The sequence below is a fragment of the Lissotriton helveticus genome, chromosome 11, assembly GCF_964261635.1.
Source record: "Lissotriton helveticus chromosome 11, aLisHel1.1, whole genome shotgun sequence".
In the NCBI taxonomy this organism is placed as follows: Eukaryota; Metazoa; Chordata; class Amphibia; order Caudata; family Salamandridae; genus Lissotriton; species Lissotriton helveticus.
The window spans coordinates 145,128,668-145,148,060 of NC_136072.1; the positions used below are offsets into that span (position 1 = coordinate 145,128,668).

At 41.1% G+C, this 19,393-nt stretch overlaps 1 protein-coding gene across 5 annotated transcripts in view; it reads right to left on the bottom strand.

Annotated features, from left to right (window-relative positions):
• The window catches only part of BCHE (butyrylcholinesterase), a 281,504-nt gene that overhangs the window by 241,305 nt on the left and 20,806 nt on the right, over nucleotides 1–19,393 (bottom strand). For all 5 annotated transcript variants that reach the window (XR_013602288.1, XR_013602289.1, XR_013602287.1 and 2 more), the window contains exon 2: nucleotides 15,182–16,715. Coding sequence is in view for 2 of the 5 variants with exons in the window: in XM_078665706.1 (XP_078521832.1) it covers nucleotides 15,182–16,707 (1,526 nt within the window). In the remaining 3 variants the exon portion in view is untranslated. The remainder of the gene's footprint in view (nucleotides 1–15,181; nucleotides 16,716–19,393) is intronic.

The following is a 19,393-nucleotide window of genomic DNA, read 5'->3' on the forward strand; positions in this document are numbered from 1 at the left end:
TTGTTCAAATAAAGTTGTGTTTCCATTTATTTGTGTTGTTTTAATAAAGGTTATTTGTTTTACCAATAAATACGTGAGGGTATGGGCCTTCTCTTTATGACAACAATTGTCTGTAGTTTATTGTGAAAATTGGCGGTTGATAGGAGGTTATGAGGGAAAGCATTTTTAATTTTACGGTGCACCTACCAAATATAAACCAACAGACTATTACATAAATGAACCATGGGTAATTCTACAACTGCAAGGGTTCTATGAGTGTATCACTTTATAACACCATGAGTACTGCCCGTGTGATTACAGACTGAATAAGGCACTGCCTAGGGCCACCGACGCTGCATATTTAAGTAAAGCACCGTAGGGTGGCGATCTGTGGACTTGAGTTGGCCTCGAAGCCCCCGAACAATTAGTAAACAATACCTGGGGGCGTGGCGATCCCCTAGGCTGCGAAACATCTCTGTGCCCTCCCACGCCTAATTTACATGTGAGATTAAGGTCCCTAGTGCTGCAAAGACCCCGCAATATAATAATAGGATTGGCCCCCGGAACATTACCCACCAAGGGGCTCATTTAAATGAACGGGTGAGACCCTGCTTCATTTTTTTTCTCCATTTTTACCATCCGGATCCGCTTTATTGAAGCGATACGAGGTTTTCCTCCTCTCGCTTCATCGAGGCAAACAAGGATTTGCTATCACAGTGTGGAAGCCATGCTCCCGCCCTGTAATAGCAAACATAAATGTCCCATGGATGCACACCCCGGGACATTGTATGAGCTGCCCGTAGGAGGTGGCGCTCCAAAGGGCGGTGATGCATTGGTTACTGCATAACTACAGAATTAGTATAAACACATACTAACACTACTTGCACATGTGTAATACAGCAACCAGAGTGTAGTGAAGAGGCAGAGGAAGCCCAAAATAAAAAAATATAAATCCTACTAGAGGTCGGATGACATAGTTCGATGAGCTGACAGCAAGACAACAGTCTTCTCCAGCACCGTGTACAAACTCCCCAAGATTCGCCTAATGACAGACTAACATTCTAACATTACATACTACCATTCTATTAGCATTACGTACTAACATTCTACTATGAATTACATTGAAATACTACACAGAGCACATGACTTTACAGCAATGAGCTCAAGGTTTCACACACGAGTCCTGAGACCGGTAGGGGTGACTAGTTTGCTTCCCATTCCCTGTATTGTATAAACACAAACTAACACTACTTCCACAGGTATGCTACAGCACACAAAGCACATCACTTTACAGCAATGAGGTCACGGTTTAGGCTCATGGTTTAATCCCCGAGTCTTCAGACCAGTAGGGGTTAGTAGTTCGCTTCCCACTCCCTGTATAAACGCATACTAACACTACTTACACAGTTATACTACAGCGGCCAGTATGCTACAGCGCCCAGAGGCCATCACTTTACAACAATCAGCTCGGTTTGCTCCCGAGACTTCACACCGGTAGGCGTCAGTACTTCGCTTCCCATTTCCGGTATAGTATAAACACACGGTAGGGGTCAGTAGTTTGCTTCCCATTCCCTGTATGGTATAAACGCCTACTAACACTACTTGCATATGTATGCTACAAAGACCAGAGCACATCACTTCACAGTAATAAGCTCACGGTTTCGGCTCTCGGTTTCATATCCGAGTGTAGCAGCATCTCATCTCAGCACCATGTCACTCTCAGTAACACCGCACTTTCAGACCTGTAGGAGTGACTACTTCGCTTCGCACTCCCCCACAGAGGTTGAAGTGCTCCTCTCCTCCTGTTTCCTACTCTTTTTGCCCATTTTTCCCCTTACTCATTTCAACTGAGTCACAAAATGGCTGCCAACATGTTCTAGTTGCACCAGCTCGCAGCCCATAAACCACAAGCTCGTAACGCCTCAGCCAATCAGAAAGCAGAATTCACAAATATCGATATCTGTAAATTTCGATATTTTCCCAAAACTACTGAATGGATTTACACAAAATAAACAAAAGTGTGCTTTCTAGACCAAGACCCTTCTCCCCGCACAATTTGGGGTAATTCCGTTCACCCGTTCGACCTCTAGTCTTGTCTAAAGTTTCCTATGGAAATTGCGTGGAGAAAACACGTTTTGGGACCCCCTTTTTTCTCGCCCTCCCCCCCCTTGACAAATCACCCCCAAACGTTCAACATAGGAGCTGATATGAACAAAGAATTCATTTGGAAAATTTCACGAACATTCATCAAATGACGCCAAAGTTATAAGCAAAACAAAAAAATGCTCTTCCTATGGAAACTTGGTCCTAACTATACTACCTACTGGCGACCGCCAGTAGGTAATATATATATATATATATATATATATATATATATATATATATATACACATATATTCCAACCAAATAACAATCCTTAACTTTCTTGCGACGATAAGGACTGCACAAACTCCTATTTGCTTGTGCAAATGTTTTTTATTTGTCTTTCTCAGTTATGTCATGAAGCGTTTCGGCTGGAAATATATATGTATATATGAATGTATGTAAGTATGTGTGTGTATATATATATATATATATATATATATATATATATATATATATATGTGAATATGCAGATGCTGACTGCTGCATGTAGGTGTTAAATATATTAATAAGGTGAAGCCTCTGCCCAACCAGTGTTAATGAATAAGAATGGCAAAATGGAGAAGCACTGCTTCGAAATGTAATACATTACACAGCATAGTCAGCCTCTTGTTGTAGCATAATTTAGTTAACAATGCCAGATAATTTAGTTTTCCCTGATGCACAATTCTAGTGGCCTGATCATAACAAACAGCAATTTAATCCTAAATAGTGCATCGTAGCACCAGACAACAAGCCTCATCTTTCAATAAATTAATGCATGCAGAAGCACTAGGTTCCCCTTATTGAATTGAAGCGATACATAGAACTCTCAGGTAGTCATTTAGACCTGGTGTGATTAGGGATATAAAAGGATCTCATGCACACATTATATTTATAGCTGGTGCACACTTGGGTGGTGCCCATTTCAGAGACTAATGAATATTAGGGAATAACATTAAGAAGTTAGCAGCTGAATATAGCATCAAAACCCATGTTTGCTTCAATGCAAAAATGATTATGAGCAAGGTATTGGAAAACCACAAAGAGCGTCACTGTTAAAATGCACCCAGACGTATTTCCTTCCCTGTCAGGGGAACTCGGAAGTATCCACTTTTTTTAAATAGGGAGACAGCTCTTTGAATCTTAAATGCCATGAACGAGAAAAATAAAATTGACAGAATGATTAATGATGCCACGCAAGAGAGAAAGTCTGCTCAAATGAGGATTACACACCATAGAGCTGGAAGGGTCATAAGGCAGAGAAGGGCAAATTCCTCCCATCTGGGGTAACCTAATCCTGTCTGGAAGTGATCCTCTCCGGAGGCTGCAGGATAACAAGAAAGATGCATGCCAGGCCCTGCAGAGGCACCGGGGGTCCATGTGAGCTGACAGGGCAGATCTTCCTTCATCACAGGCAATCAACAAGAAAAAAAGATATCTGCGAAGATAACCGGTGGATGTCGACACAATGGCTGCTTGGTGACATTTTTGCCCTTGCCTCCAATAACACCAAGAGTGATACACTTGTTCTTGTGTCAATACATTTTAGCAAGCCTGAAGGTGAGGGCTTGACGGTCCTACACTCTTCCCTGTGTGGCACCATCATGCCGGCTAAGACCTCCCAAAATTTAAGCCAAACCATGTGTATGTTATGGGGCATGAGTAGTAAATACAGGCAGGTGAATACCATGCATGCCTGGGTGTATTGTACCCCCTCCAGCCGCCTCTGTGGAGGATTCATGTTCCAGTTGTAAGCCCTCTTTTGTCAGTAAGCCATGTACGCATAGACCCCCAACTTACTTCTTCAAAAATCAGTCTCTGCCGATTACCTAGATCATAGCGTATCATCAGAAAGTTATATTTTAATGATCAACGCCTTGTTTAAAAAAGCAGAAGTTCGCTCAATCATGTTTGCGTCCCAAAAAAAATTGTAGTCAGTCAAGCAAAAGAATGTCTCTCGACAGGGGCATGCTTGTAAGGGAAATTGCCTCTGCAAAGAGTAAGGCTCATTAGCATTGAGTCTCCGGGACCATCAGAAAGATTGATCAGTTGTCCTGAGTCACAGGGAGCCATAGAGGCTGTTAGCAGTACTAGTCTGGGGTGGGTCAGTAAAATGTTGCAGTCCTATTTAATAAACTAACAAATAAAGAAAAATGAATTGTATGTTGTAATTGGTACAGCAAAAGTGAGCGATCCAGCTTCACTGCATTAAAGGCATTCAGCAAATGAATGATGAAAAAGGAATAATCAAAGGAAGAGGAGACACAGGGGCTAATGGGAGTTGTAGTCAGAAGCAGGCCAGAATAAGATAATGGTCCTGTTTTACAGGCTAAATGGAATAACTAAGTGTATTAGTAGTGGGTGTGTTGAAAGTGAGCAATTCTTCTCTGCTGCACTAGAGACATTGGCTTAAGGGAATGAGAACAAGGGAGAGCAAATACTATGCAGAACATAATAAAAAAGTTCCACAAAAGTGGATGAAAAGAGTACTTGGGCCATGGGACACTGATAAAAGAAACACTTGAGGAGCAACGGAAAATAGTATGCCTGCCCAAGACACAAATTCAATGAAGAAAATGTACCACATGGTGTTGGAATGCGCACAGCTTGGAGCACTGGAGCACAGTGGTGTTTACAATTGTGGATATAACTGAAAGGCAATTTATGAATAATTCAGAATCGTGCCTACTAGGATTAATACCTGGGCAGAAAAAGTACACAGTCACAAACAGATTTAAAATCTTAGAATATGTACTGGTTTAACATGTTTTGCCATAGGATGAAAGGCAACTTGAGCTACTCTTATAACACGATGGCTTGATTGCCTCCAAAAATGTTTGGTGGTGCCCATGCCTCTTTAGGGCCACCACTATTTAAACATTTTGGGGGTCATTAGGATGTCCGCCCGCCATCCTGTCGGAATTCGGGACCGCCCGCCATAATGGCGGGGGTCCCGTGGGGGATATTAGGATGTGCCCGCCACATTGGCGGGCACATCCTGAATTTTTTGCATTGTGGCGGGCGGTGCTCTCTGCACCGCCCGCCACAATGCTAAAAATGCATTTCAGCATTTGCATTAACAAAGCTACAGGCATCGCCTGCCACTTTGTTAATGCAAAAGAAGGAGGGTACTACAGGTACCCCCCTGTGTGCACCCCCCACCTATACTTCACTCGGGGGACCGCAGGGGGCCCCCAGAGTGAAGACCGCATGCCTTTCGGTGGCGGCATCGCCGCCGCGGAAATGCACCTAAACACAACCATCATAATATGGCTGGCGGTGTCTGATAGACACCGCCACCATATTATTCCTTTTCCGCCCCGGCCGCAAGGTGACCGGTGCGGAAAAGCAGCGGACGGTCTTTCAGTCCGCCGAGGTCCCCCCGCCATAGTAATATGGCGAGGGGGAAAACGAGTGTGGATGTCGGGAGGATTGCCCCAGCCAGGCAGGTGGTGGCTACTGCCAGCCTGGCGGGGGTAATCCGCCCGACATCATAATGGGCCCCTATGTTATTTGAATATGCCATAGGGAAGTATGGGCCACTGTTTGGTAGGAACAATGAAAATAAATGAGCTACTCATTTATTATTCACTTTTTCAACTTTTATTTTGTTTTCTGTGTGTCCCAGTCCTACGTGTTTTAATGTGGGGGTAGTCCTACTGCCCCTTGGCCCCGCCGTCATCATATATATATTTTATTTTTTACATGGAGTTTCCCGGTGCTCATCTGGGCTATCCCACAGCAGGTTCCTTGTTGGGGGCCGTGGAGTGAGGCTCAGGGTCCTTGCAGCCCCACCGGCTCCCCTGCTTGCACCTATCCCTCGTTCAGTGGGAGTCAACATTGCTCCCAGACAGCTGGAGGACGCAGTCCTTATTTTGAAAGGCGAGCACTACTCTTTAGCACTCAAAACCATTTTACAAAAAGTTACAGTAAGTGAAAACTCAATTAATGAGACTCACTCATGACAAAGGGCCATATGGAAAGCGTGCAAAATTGCGCCTTGCAATTCCTAAAATAAATTGTGACTCGCTATTTAGGAATTGTACATAGCCCTTTCACCTTTTGCATGCGCAAATGGGTCGCAAACCTGTTTGTGCATGCAAAATAGGGTCCTATAACTGGCCCTCAGATAAAAAAATCGGGGCACCTAAAGTGAAGAAAAAAAATTAGGGCGGCCGAACCAGGTAGGAACGCCAATCTTCAGTGCCTGTATTGCATTCAGCCCAGGAAAAAGACTTGATTTTTCCCACCAATAGCTCCAGGAGATTACAAATCTGGACCATTATGAGTTGGATTTTGAGGGCACACTAAGAAATGAAAAATGACCTGGAGAATTTGTAGTTCTGATTCCTCCAGTAGTTACTCAGTTTGTGTCGAACTCTTACTGAGAGTCGTCACCTGCTTTCAAATTGTGACAGCTTGAAGTGAGGATAATAATTATTAGGTTAATTGCATTTACAATGCTGTGCACTCACATCTTCCCACAAGGCATCTCACATTGGAGAGGCAAATATTAAAATAAAGTGTTCTTAGGTTTTTGAATGTCAAGGGGTTTATAATGGAGGCTAGTGCTGTTGGAGTATTTAGAATCTCTAAATGTCCCTGTGGACTATTTTTGTATCTACATCAAAAATGGGTGGAGTGAATTAGACCACACTGTAGTTCCTTCCACTCAATCACATAATTCTCATTGTATTTGACCGACACAATTTGTCCCATTTTGTGCAATTAGTTTATGTATGTTGCACACAACATAAATTATTTTTTCTTAAGGCTTAATAAGTCGTGCAAGTTACTACCTAACTCAAAGGCATTCATTTTCCCTACAACAAAAGGGTACATGGAAAAGCTGCAGTCTCATTTAATTTACACTGACAATCTGTGTAGTAAGCAAATCACTGAAAGAGATATTTTAATATCATAAACTATCTTACAAGAAACATTTACTCTATTCAACTCAAAACTGTAAGGTGATGAACCAAGTTAATTAAGTTTTGTCGCCCTGGATCATCTATGACTCCTTTAGCCAGTCTTGGCATTTTATCTAGTAGCATTTTGAATCCTGTGACATACTAGTGCATGTTGCAAACATTAAAGTGTCTATTGTAAGAGTTTTGTTGATTCATTAGTGCTGCAATATTAGTACAAGGTGTAAGTCAGGATCGTGTTGCATTGTGAGAACTTTGTAGAGGGCTCAGTACTGGGGTATTTGCATGTTAGAAAACAATATACAGTGCTATGATAGGTGGATGTCTCATTGATGGGATACGTGCATAGTGCAGATCCGTATAAAGTGCATTTTGAGATAACTTTGACAACAATCAACAGAGGAATAGCACTTAAGGATTTTATATGGATACTACAGGATACCTCTGCCACATCAATTGAGACATAGATGGATAGATAACCTTTATTGCATAGTTACTAAAAAAACATTGCTACTATAAAACAATATATTGAATTGTACAATATGATAAGACCCTAATTTAAAATACACTTTGATAAAACAATGATGGCTGAGTTGTTTAAAGTTCGAGCCCTGCCTGGTAACTTCTACCGGCGCATAAATTACAGGTTTTACAAATGATCTGTTAAAAGGAGAGAGTTATTTACAAATTTTAAGATTATTGCATCTGCAATGTTGCAGATAGTGCAGGTATTCGGACACTGCAATTGAGGGTATAGCGTATGAGTGGTGAGCTGCTTTCCTCTTGCCGTTCATTTATTTGCCGGCTTTGCATGGCCTCCCAGCATTTTTATGTGCACACTTTTGTGATAACCACAAAGAGGTTTCCCTTAAGTTTGAGAAATATTGCCACTTGATGCTGAGGCGGACTCTAGAGTACTGGTATTGTTACCCCTCAATGATGGCTATGAAACCTACTCTTTTGATCAATATATTTGAAAAACTGCGTCATAGGAGCCATGTTTTGGCCTCAAATGTTCAATCATTTTCTTGGTGTGAGTAATTCCCCAATCCTCCCAGAGATAATTTTGCTTACTGAATTGATTACATCTCTTCATTTACAGCCTTTCATATGGAGTTGGTTACAAATGCATTCCTGCCTCATTAATATTAAGCAGCAGAAGATTGACAATTTTTTGCAAATGGGCATTTTGTTCTGCAACTGATTATTACCATATGGGATTACAAAACAATGCTATTCAAAAACACCAAATGATTTGTGACCCTAGAATTCGTACATTAGGCCCTTACCCTGTACCTCTCTCTGTTTTGAGGGACAGCTTTACTGTCTAAAGCCAGAGCAAGTGGGTCTTTGCAAACTGTGGGAGTTTGTTTTTGTGAGAATCAAAAGACAATAAAATCTATCCTACCAAATTGTATCAACTTGTTTGAACATTTTGTACAATGGCCTAGCCTTTCCTTTAAGTTTTGGTCTACATGGAATACCATTTCTTTATTAACAAACAATCTCTCCCTTTCATAAAATTGGTTTTGTATTACACTAAGGACAGATACACTAAGGGGGGTCATTAGTACAGTGGGGGGATCGCCACCGCCCGTATGGCGGTGGCGATCTGCCTGCCATTTCCCACCACCCGCCTAGAATGTCCCCCTACCATATTACGATGGCGGGGGACCCTGGCGGATGGAAAGACCGTCCGCCAGTCGGACAGGCGACCGGGCAGAAAAGGGCTCCAATATGGTGGGGGTGACTGTAAGACACTGCCATCCATATTAGGATGAAAGCAGAGATGTGCCTTTCCTTGGCGGCGTTGCCACCATGGCAAGGCATGCGGTTTCTGCCTTAGGGGTCTGTTGCGGGCCCCCAGGGTGTTCGGGGGTGGGGGTGCACTCAGGGGGTCCCTATGGTACATCTCTACATTGGCATGGACAAGGTGACAGGCACGGAGCCGGGCCTGCCACCTTGTGTATGCCAATACACAATGTTGTGAATGGGGATGCCACTGCCATGGTGGTGGTGGCATCCTAATGGCACAGCGGGACTGCCGCACCTCTGGCGGATGGTCCCGTTCACCGTTACGGTAGTGGGCGGACTTTGTACGCCCACCATCGTAATAGGGCCCTTAATTTGAGTACTGAATCAATAAGTCTATACATACAATGAAAATGACATAATGGAAGAAAAATACGAGAGGTCGGAGTGGGAAGGTCACTGGTCAGAGGTCGGGTAATACTCAAGTTGTTTCTCTGGATGCCAAGGGTTTATCAGCCAGTGTTAGCTGGACGTCTTCCAGTCCATTTTAAGAAATTCTGGCAAGACCATGGGAAACTAGGTAGGGAGGCTGGTGTGAGAAGCAAGGGACTGCCACACTCTCCTAGAATCACCTTCTTTGCAAAATAATAATATTATTCCCCATGCACTCACTACATATATATTTCCTTCCCTCCACTGAAAGCTGTGATGAGGCAGTGCTCACTAAGGTTGGGAAACTTGATGTGAGCAGTGGAGACCATATTACAACTGAATGTCACACCTGCCAAACTGGGTGTCAAACCCCTCCCCCCACACTGTAATATAACCAATTGGCTATACTGAGCTCCATTCTTTTTGTCCAGTTATTTTTTACTTTAGATTTTTTAGCTAATGCCACAATGTAGGAGGACAGAAAGGGCCATAAGGGAAGGGTGATTCCTGTTTTATTTCACATATTTTTTCTGCGCTGGGTCTTAAATAAAATCAAAAGCCAACTGGAAGGATGGTCCCCTCGCTTCATCACTTGGTGGGGCAGAGTCGAGACCATCAAGATGATGATTTCACCTCTAGTGAATTATCTCATAACCATGCTTCCTCTAACCCTTACCCAAGACTTCTACCACAAACTGGACCATGCACTCACCACCTTCCTATGGAAAGGGAAGAAGGCGAGGATCAGCATTAAAAAATTACGCTTGGACAAATCATTAGGAGGGGTTAACCTACCGGACTTTAGATGCTATGAGATCGCCTTTCTCGCAAAGCAAGTCTCCCATTGGCTAGCTCCCACGGCAGACTACACCCCGGTTTGGCTGGAAGTCGAGCGAGCTATCCTAGAAGGCATCGCCCCTGCTGCTGCCCTCTCTACCAACTTAAACATGCTAACCCACTCGAAACCAATCTTCCGTAATACGAAAGCTGCACTTCTTAAAATCGATAAATTTCTGGAACATAGCATTCGCCGCTCAGGTTGGGAGTCCTTATGGAATAATCGATCTATACTTTACAAGTGCAAACCTTGTAAAAAAGGCATCCTCTTCCTGCACCAATTATTCGAAGGATCATACTCTATCGCATTCAGAGACCTACAATCTATTTATAATCTCGAACCACTAGAGTGCTACACCTTTTTAAACATAAAGACAGCACTCACTAAAGTGAAGTTTTCACTAATACCTCCCTCTCTCCCGACTTATCTCTCTAGGTTAAACAAATTAGGCCACCAGGTGTCCTCGCTCTACAAGCTCATTCGCCCCCAACATTCCAATCTAGCCACACCGCTCATGCAGTTCTGGTCCTCACTTTCCTCTATGCCGATTTAAGAAGCTGATTGGACCAATACCTGGGAAACTTGCATGCGACACAAAATTAGCCCTACCTTGTCCCAGACCAAATATTGGCTCCTTCATAAAGCCTTTTGGACTCCGGCACGTATTTATGCTCATAACATCATCCCAGACGCCTTTTGCTGGAACTGTAAGCGGGCAGAAGGCGACTTAGCACACCTTATTCTCCTCTGTGATTGTGTAACAAGATCTTCGAATTCCTTAGTAAAGTTTTCCCCATTTCTCCATCCAGAGAATTACCCTGCAAGGTCTTCGTTTTTTAACGAGATCCCTCCCTCAAAGCCGATGACAGAGCACTACTAGATCTTCTGCTCATACCAGCGGTCAAGGTAGTCCTTAATAACTGGAAGGACACTAGCAAAGCTAACTTTGCCTGCTGGCTTAATTGGGTAATTAGCCTCCGAGGAGCGGATAACATAGCGCTCCAACAGTCACCTTGGCGCTCCCCTAAGAGAAGGTTGTGACCTACCCTAGACAGTTATTTTACCACCCACAAACCGCCTTAGCTATATTTCCCTCACAACCTACACAATCGATCCACGCTGTCAATACCGTAAATCATGAGGGTGGCGTTATTCTACCAGCTTTGTGAATTCTGTGTCCTGAGCTCCAACCCCATTACTTTATCGCTTTTTGGTCTGTACTACTTCATGTTCTATCGCTGAGGACTGTTACATGTGCCTCCATTACAGCCAACCACATACGCCGGTATGTACAAGTCCAATCTAATGTGTATTATTTGGCACTTTACTATTCTTTTGAATTACTGTACTGTATTGTTTCTTGCGTACTAATTTACTGTTTTGAATGTTTTGACTGTAATGTTTTATTTGCATTTTATTTGATACTGAAACACCCAATAAAACTTTTTTGAAATAAATGAAAAAAATGTGTTAAATAATAAAATTAATATAAAAATAAATTAGATGTAATAAAAAATTTAAAAATATAATAAATAAACGTAATAAAAAAGTTAAACACATACATAATAATTTATATATATTCACTTTAAAACAATTAATAAACTATTCATTTTAATTTATTTTATAATTGTAAAATTATATAAAAATGTACAAACATATATATATATAAATATATATATAGATAGAGATAGATAATATATATATATATATATAGATAGATAGATAGATAGATAGATAGATAGATAGATAGATAGATAGATAGATAGATAGATAGATAGATAGATAGATAGATAGATAGATAGATTAATGTACCAATAACATAAAATCTAATAAAAACATTTATTATAAATAAAATATCTTCAACCTTAAATTTACCACTCATGTGAGGGCAACAGTAGGGAAAGTGTTGGATAGCGGAGGGGTGAAAATTACTATTCCCACTCCAGTGAATGCAACAATTTGGCAAGTGCTGGATAGCGGAGGTGTAACAATTACTATTCCCACTCCAGTGAGTGCAACAGTAGGGAAAGTGTTGGATAGTGGAGGGGGAAAGTTACTATTCCCACTCTATTGAGTGCAACAGTAGGGAAAGTGTTGGATAGCAGAGGGGTAAAAATGACTATTTCCTCTATAGTGAGTCTAACAGTAGGGAAAGTGTTAGATAGTGGAGGGGTAAAAATCAGCCGCGGGCTGTGGAGGGAGTTACTGTGGGGCAGGGAGGCGGGGAGGCGGAGGGGCAGGGTGGAGGGACCTAAAAACCGGCATATGGATAATTGCAGGTAAGTACACAATTTAATTATTAAAACGAATTTCGTAGCGCGCCCTGCATCGCAAAATGCGATGCTGTGCGCGCTACGAATTTCGTTTTTAGATACTTGTATTGCTGTGACAATGGATTTAAATATGATACTCTGTATTTTACAAAGAGTGATGAAAAATTGTAATAGTGTATGAAAAGGTGTATGTGATTGTCACGTGGATGATGTCATCAGTGATGTCATCAGTGATTTCACTGACCATGTCATGAATGATCTAATATGTGACATCATCAGCAGTGGATTGCGGGTGCGCGAAATATAGTTAGTACAACTAACTATATAGGAGCAATTTCAATGGTTTTGTATGAGTGAAATGTCCAGCTAACTCTAACACCCCTAAAACTTATAGTTTTTTGAGTAAATTTCAAAGGTTTTTTAAAAGCTAATTCCTAACTATATAACTCCTGAAACCTATGGTTTTTTCAGTGAATTTCAAAGGTTTTTTAAATGTTAATTCCTAACTATATAAGGCCTGAAACCTATGTTTTTTTCAGTGAATTTGCAAGGTTTTTTAAATGCTAATTCCTAACTATATAAGGCCTGAAACCTATGGTTTTTTCAGTGAATATATATATATATAAAATCGTTCCTCATCCTCCGAGAAAGCCGGGACACTTCATGCCACGGTGTACCTCCGGGTCAGAGGCAGCCCAGTTTACTATGCCACTTATCGAGCCAAACAAAGTGCACCCAGCGCGTTTCAGCGAAGTCGCCTTGCTTGCCCGTGAGTAAGGCGGCTTCGCCGAAATGCGCTGGGTGCTCTTTGTTTGGCTCGATGCACTGAAATAAACTTCTTTGGAGCAAATCACTGGAGTTCGGTGTTATATCAAGAGAGGAGTACACGCGTGCATTTTTCGCACGATGAGTGGCATATATATATACATATATTTTTTATATACATTTGCTTTCTGGCAATTTTCCTAAATATCCACCAGTTTGTATAAAAAAAACATAATCACTCTAAGAATTGTATATTAAGGGAAAGCAAAAAATGATTGCCTTTTCTCACATTGCTTTTTGATGCCTTTCTGCACCTCGATAGTCAACTGTGTTTTGGTGCTTTTCCTGCCACCCTTCTAGCTGATAAGAGCAAGTTTGTTGCTCATGTATTTGTCCGATCTACACAACTTTCAACAAATCCGTTTTTAAAAATGTGGCCAGCAATGCCTGTACCCAGAGAAAGGCCAGCCGGTGCCGCTCAGTCACACGTCACAATATGCATTGGGGATGTAGTGTACACATACTTGTCAAGCAATGGAACCTGATCTCAGCAGCGCCTGCGAAACTAGTGGAAAATATGGATGACAGGAAGACCTAGAAAAGCGCAGTCATTCTATTATAAGACGCAGTTATAAAAGGAAGGGTCCCCAAAGGAAGGAAATGGAAACAAATATCTCATGGAAAGTAAATACACATGCACACACGTGCCCGGGCCACATTCCTGCAACATGAAACTACAGTAAGTTAACTTTACTCAGAACAGCTGTTCCAGCTATTATATATGTTGTTCTTACAAAGGGCTGAGGAACACTAACATCTTTAAAGGGCACAATGTGCCCGCAGTGAACTGTGGCTGAATCTCTCACAGGGCTGCTTGAAAGAATTTAGCGCCTTCTTCCCACCCAGAGTGTGCCACAAGGAGCAGTGCGACACCCCTGTCTCGGTCTCCAGCACCGGAGCTCTTTTGGGTGGAAGCACACTTATGAAGGATAAGAAAAAGGCGAATTGGCAACAAATATCATGCCATCATTTTATGCCATAGAATATGCGTTACTTCACCTTGCGATTTTTCACCCAGTGTAAATGTACTTACTGTATGGTTCTGAGATTTCCTGATTGAAATAAGGGATATTGTTTGGAATCAGATTAACTGCCCAAAATTTTGCATATTTTTCAAAAATTTGACTAGTCTTCTGTTTGCAGATGTATTCAGTAATTACTGGTGAAATGTGCATGGGAACTTTTTCTGGTGTGTGTTTTTACCACAAAACTCTGGGGCAGATTTACAAGGAACTGACGCAGCTGCATAGATGTGTCGGTTTCCTTACGCCAGTGCCAAATGTCCTTGCGCCACTATGGATGCGCTGTATTTACAATGCAGTGCTCCATCGTGCAAGGATTAACAGATGCGTCACAAATACTGACGCATCTGTTGGCACAAAAGTGACGCATTGCTGGAGTTGCTCATGAAAGTGACGCAACTCCCACAATGTGCCACAACAGATAGGTGTATCCCATACAAAAAGCCCTGGGTCATTACTTACGCCTGGTCTGAACAGACGTAGGGATTTTGACGCAGTAAAGGCGCAGAGTGACGCAGTGAAACATTATAAATTTCACTGTGTCATTTCTACATGGCTTTTTGCATGGGAACGCCCACCCTGCATACATTATACCGGAGGCAGGTATAATGTGACACAGGACTTTACAACGTGACTTATCTCCCTAGATGCGTCACGTTGTAAATTTGGCCGTTGCGTCAAAAAAAGTGACACAATGGTGGCGAAAGGAGGCACAAGGGGCTTGAAAATCTGCCCCTCTGATTTCTAGGATTACGAGAAGTGTTTGAGCCATATTCCGGTAATTCTTATCTTTTTGTAGCAAGGGTGTAATAATACTTCTATTCTCAGTTTCAAAGGATTGCAGTCAACATTCATGTAATCTATCAGCTATGGGTTGACAATGTTCTTATTAAATGCTTATCAGACTTCAAAAAGGAACAAGTAAGTTGTGCAATGAATCAAATGTTTTCTTGAAGCTTTTTTCAAACTGCGAAATATATTTCACTTTCTACAACAACAGAGACTTACCCATACTTTGCGAAGTTTGCCCAGTATGTCATTATTGTTCTGGTGAGAAGTTCCTCATCCCTTGTGTAATTGAGTCTTCGAACAGTAGGCAGTCCAAACACAAATTCAATTTCATATCCGTGCATTACACCCATCCATTTTGGCCAGGCTAGTTTTGAGGATTGGTGGTCAAAAAAATACAAGAATGCAGTACTCCCGGATTCTGCATACTTTTTAGTGAAGTCCAAAACTGGACATATAAAATTATAGTCACCCACAATGTCATCCAGGGCATCCCGATTCTTCACAGGGTTGTGTTCATCCTCATAGTCTGTGTATTGAAAAATGACAGACTCAATTCCAAGATCACTTGCTTTGGGAAGGGAGAAGTTGACAATTTCATGGAATTCTTTTTTGTTTATCAAACTTGTGTTATCTTTGCTGAAGCCGGGGGCCCGGTACACAAGAAAATATGTCCCTTCATCCTTGTTGACGCCAGTCAAGATCTGTGTCTTTTTTGCCTGTCCTGTTTCCAACAGTATGGCGGGCATGTCCGTGAGAAAATCTCCATCGACTGTTGGAGGGAATGTGATTTCAATGATTGAGGTATGGGTTAAAACAGAAAATGTATTTTCAACTATTTCATGTGCTTCTTTGTTTCTGAGGCAAGCAATTGTCTCTGGCTCATTGCTGTGAGCACAGCCAAGTAAATTAGCTAAGGTCAATGTCCTATTTAGGGCCTCAACGTTAGAAATGGTGGCCCAAGGTGCGGTTGCAGCTCCGCTCTGCATTATAGCCCTTGTGAAAAAGTGATGACTTTTTAGAGAAAGAACATGAAAGCTGACAGAACCTGCACCCGCACTTTCTCCAAAGAGAGTAACACTTTTAGGGTTTCCACCAAATGCTGCTATGTTCTCCTGTATCCATTGAAGAGCTAATCTTTGGTCAAATAACCCTACATTTCCAGGTGCTTCTGCATTTCCTGGAAAAGACAGAAAACCAAGGGCACCTAGTCTATAGTTCACAGAAACTACAATAACGCGTTCAATACGTGCCATGTACCTTCCATCATAGAGTTCTAAAGAGGCGGTCCCAGTCTCAAAACCACCGCCATAAATCCATACCATGACACTAGCATTTTTAGGTTTGGGTGAAGGTATCCATATATTTAGGTACAGGCAGTCTTCACTTATAAGAGTGTTTGGATTCCACATCTCGGATCCGGGAAATCCTGGAAAAGTTTGATCAACGTACTGATAGCAGGAGTAGCCATATGCTGTAGCATTCCAAATGTGAGACCACGGCATCCGGGGCTCGGGTTTACGGAATCTTAGATGACCCATTGGTGGCTCTCCATATGGAATCCCTAAGAAGGCGGTTATTGGCTTCGACAAAACAGAAATATACATTCCTTTGATTTTTCCATTCTTGGTGGATACTATCAATTCATCATCTTCGGGCTGAACCTGAGCACTTACAGAAACCATGTATATTAAAGCCATGAAAATAGTGCAGCTAATGCACCGACTTTTCTCACCGCAGTCCATTGCTTTCACTAAAATACAAAGAACACAAAATTAAAAACATATTTTTTACTATCTTTAAAGTACTTATTTGTTAGTACTGTTTTACAGCATGAAAATCAGAAACAAGTTAGAAATGATTTATTCAATGACAAGATTATACATTACTGTAATACATGTGTGCCTTTTACCAACCTCCCATAAAGCTTAGACACTTTTGCTTTTCCTATCATGGAATAAACTTAAATGTGTATTGTGCTAAAGTGAGGCAAACCATACTCAAACAGTAATGTATTGTAGAGGATCAAAACGGTGTCAGCCACTTTCTTAATAATGATGATAAGTAATTTGTGGGATATAAAATGTTGCAAGTCAACTTAATTAATGTATTTGTAAATAAACTGAATTACTACACATACATTTACCCAAGCCTTTGGCTAGGATGTGTACGATTGAATTCAAGTATCAACAAACATACCACAATTACAACCATTAATTCCCTGATCATAAGTCCAAACTAAATTCAGATCAATGAGCAAACACGTTTGCACAGGGATCTTGCAAGTTCTGTAATATTTAACACGCCCTGACAGTTCTACCCTGTTCAGCAGTGGCATGCCAAACCTGTCAATTTGTATCCGGGAAAAAGGCCTGTAAAAAAAGCAAAAGATGCATAATTTGATGTGTTAAATTCAGATTCCGTGTGTTATGCCTCATTTGCAAGTTAGACAGTCGCAATGAAAAGGTATTTACCACACATCGTAAATACTCACTCTGGGGTAATTACATGAGGTAAATACCTCAACTGTTTCGATTAACTTGTAATGAGGGCCTCAAACTCCATGCATTAAACACTTGGAAAACACTGTTAAATCTCAGGAAGCTGCTGCCTCCTTTCAGTAACCAGTGCTACGAACTTTGCGTCCAATCTTAAACCTTCATTTAGGCAGTAAAATATTCCTGAATTCAATACTTTTCATGATTTTGTGACTAGTGGTTGTAATCTGGAAATCGTTTATTTAACTAGAATATATAAAGACGTCTCACAGAACAGAAAAACGGTCAATAAACTATATAGTTGTGCATAATTATGCATTTTTCCATTTTGTGTATTTGTCTCCTTCAGCTATCAATCACATTTTGAACCCGCCTAAGGGAAAGCATGCAAAGAATCAAAGTGGGGATGCAGTTGGTAGAGAAATACTTAAAACACATGTTGGTGTAGGCTATAGTAGGGCCAGACCAGTGCAAATAACGTCCCTGGTCCCAGCTTGTTCCTATTTCTGCTCTTGCACTCACCAAGTAGAGCATATCTGACCCTTTAACAAGCTGCACATTCCGCATTGTATCACTTCGAAAAAGTCTCCTCGTCCTCCCAAAAGCTGTTCAGGTGTTTTATCCATGCTACTAATTTCGAATACATATTTAAATCTTATAGCGGTTATTATGGCTGAAATGCTGCTTCTGTTTAAACATTCTAATACAGAAATCGCAGTGAAATAATATGCCAATACATAGGGCACAATTTATACATGCTTTTGTACCCTTAAATTGAAATTAGGTGAGTAAAAGTTTCATTTTCCACACAAATATTCTCAATCCTGAATAGGTAAATGGGGATTGGCAGACTATTCCTTGCACAAAGTGCCTGCCTGTATATTGAAATATTGCCAGTATATTGTGATTACTGCATTCACAAATTAAGGTGTACTGGTGCATGCACCAGGGAAGGGTTGGTCCCCATGTATAAACTGGTACATGCTCACAAACTAGTAAACTTGCGGGCATTCACCACCCATGTACAGGGGTTTTGCCCCACAAAAACACACCAACGTACTCCTGTCAAGGAGAGTATTTCCAATTTGGGAAGGGGAGACACCTTCCTATAGTAATGTAGATATAGAAGATTTTTCTATACTGATATAAATATTTATTCTGTGGCAAACCAAATGAAGTTATTTTGGTTTCAATTTCTTATGTATAATTGTTTTGTCTGGTGATGTTGCTGCGCATATATATGTAAAGTATTTACTTCTGGAAAACTACAACTGTCATGGTTGAATATGACAGCTACTGGATCTTTTCAGAACTCCAAAAAGTTGGGTATTTGCTTCCAAGTAAATGGTATTATTTGGTCACCAATGTTACTTCCACACTCATTCATTTGTTTAAGATTATTATTTTCAACTTCTAATAATAAATTAGGTATGTCACTGTGTGACTGTAATAATAACCAGGCTATTAAAATAATAATGTATTCAATCTACAGTAACACATTTATAAAAAACCAAATCTAAAATTAGCAAATCCTGAAGCTTGATTATTCGGCTCTACATCATCATTATTATATTAAGTGCAAGATCAGTGCTCTCTCACATTTACACCCCTAGATATAAACATCACACAGCAGCCAGAAAAAATGAAATATCATTGCCCTATTGATGTTAAAGGATCACATAATGAACAGAGCTAACCTGCAGTCTGTCTTTATGAACTCTTAAATAAGAGTGGCTAATGCTTGGAACAAAATATACATTCAATAACTTCCCTCTGAGTGTTAACCACACATTGCCTTCTGCACTGCTACAGTGCCACACTATCCACTTGACAGAGATAGAGTTAGGTGACATTTTTGTAGAGGGCATTCATATGACTACAAAAAGAGTAATCTCTAGAAACATATGTGACATAAATATTTTTGTTAACCCTG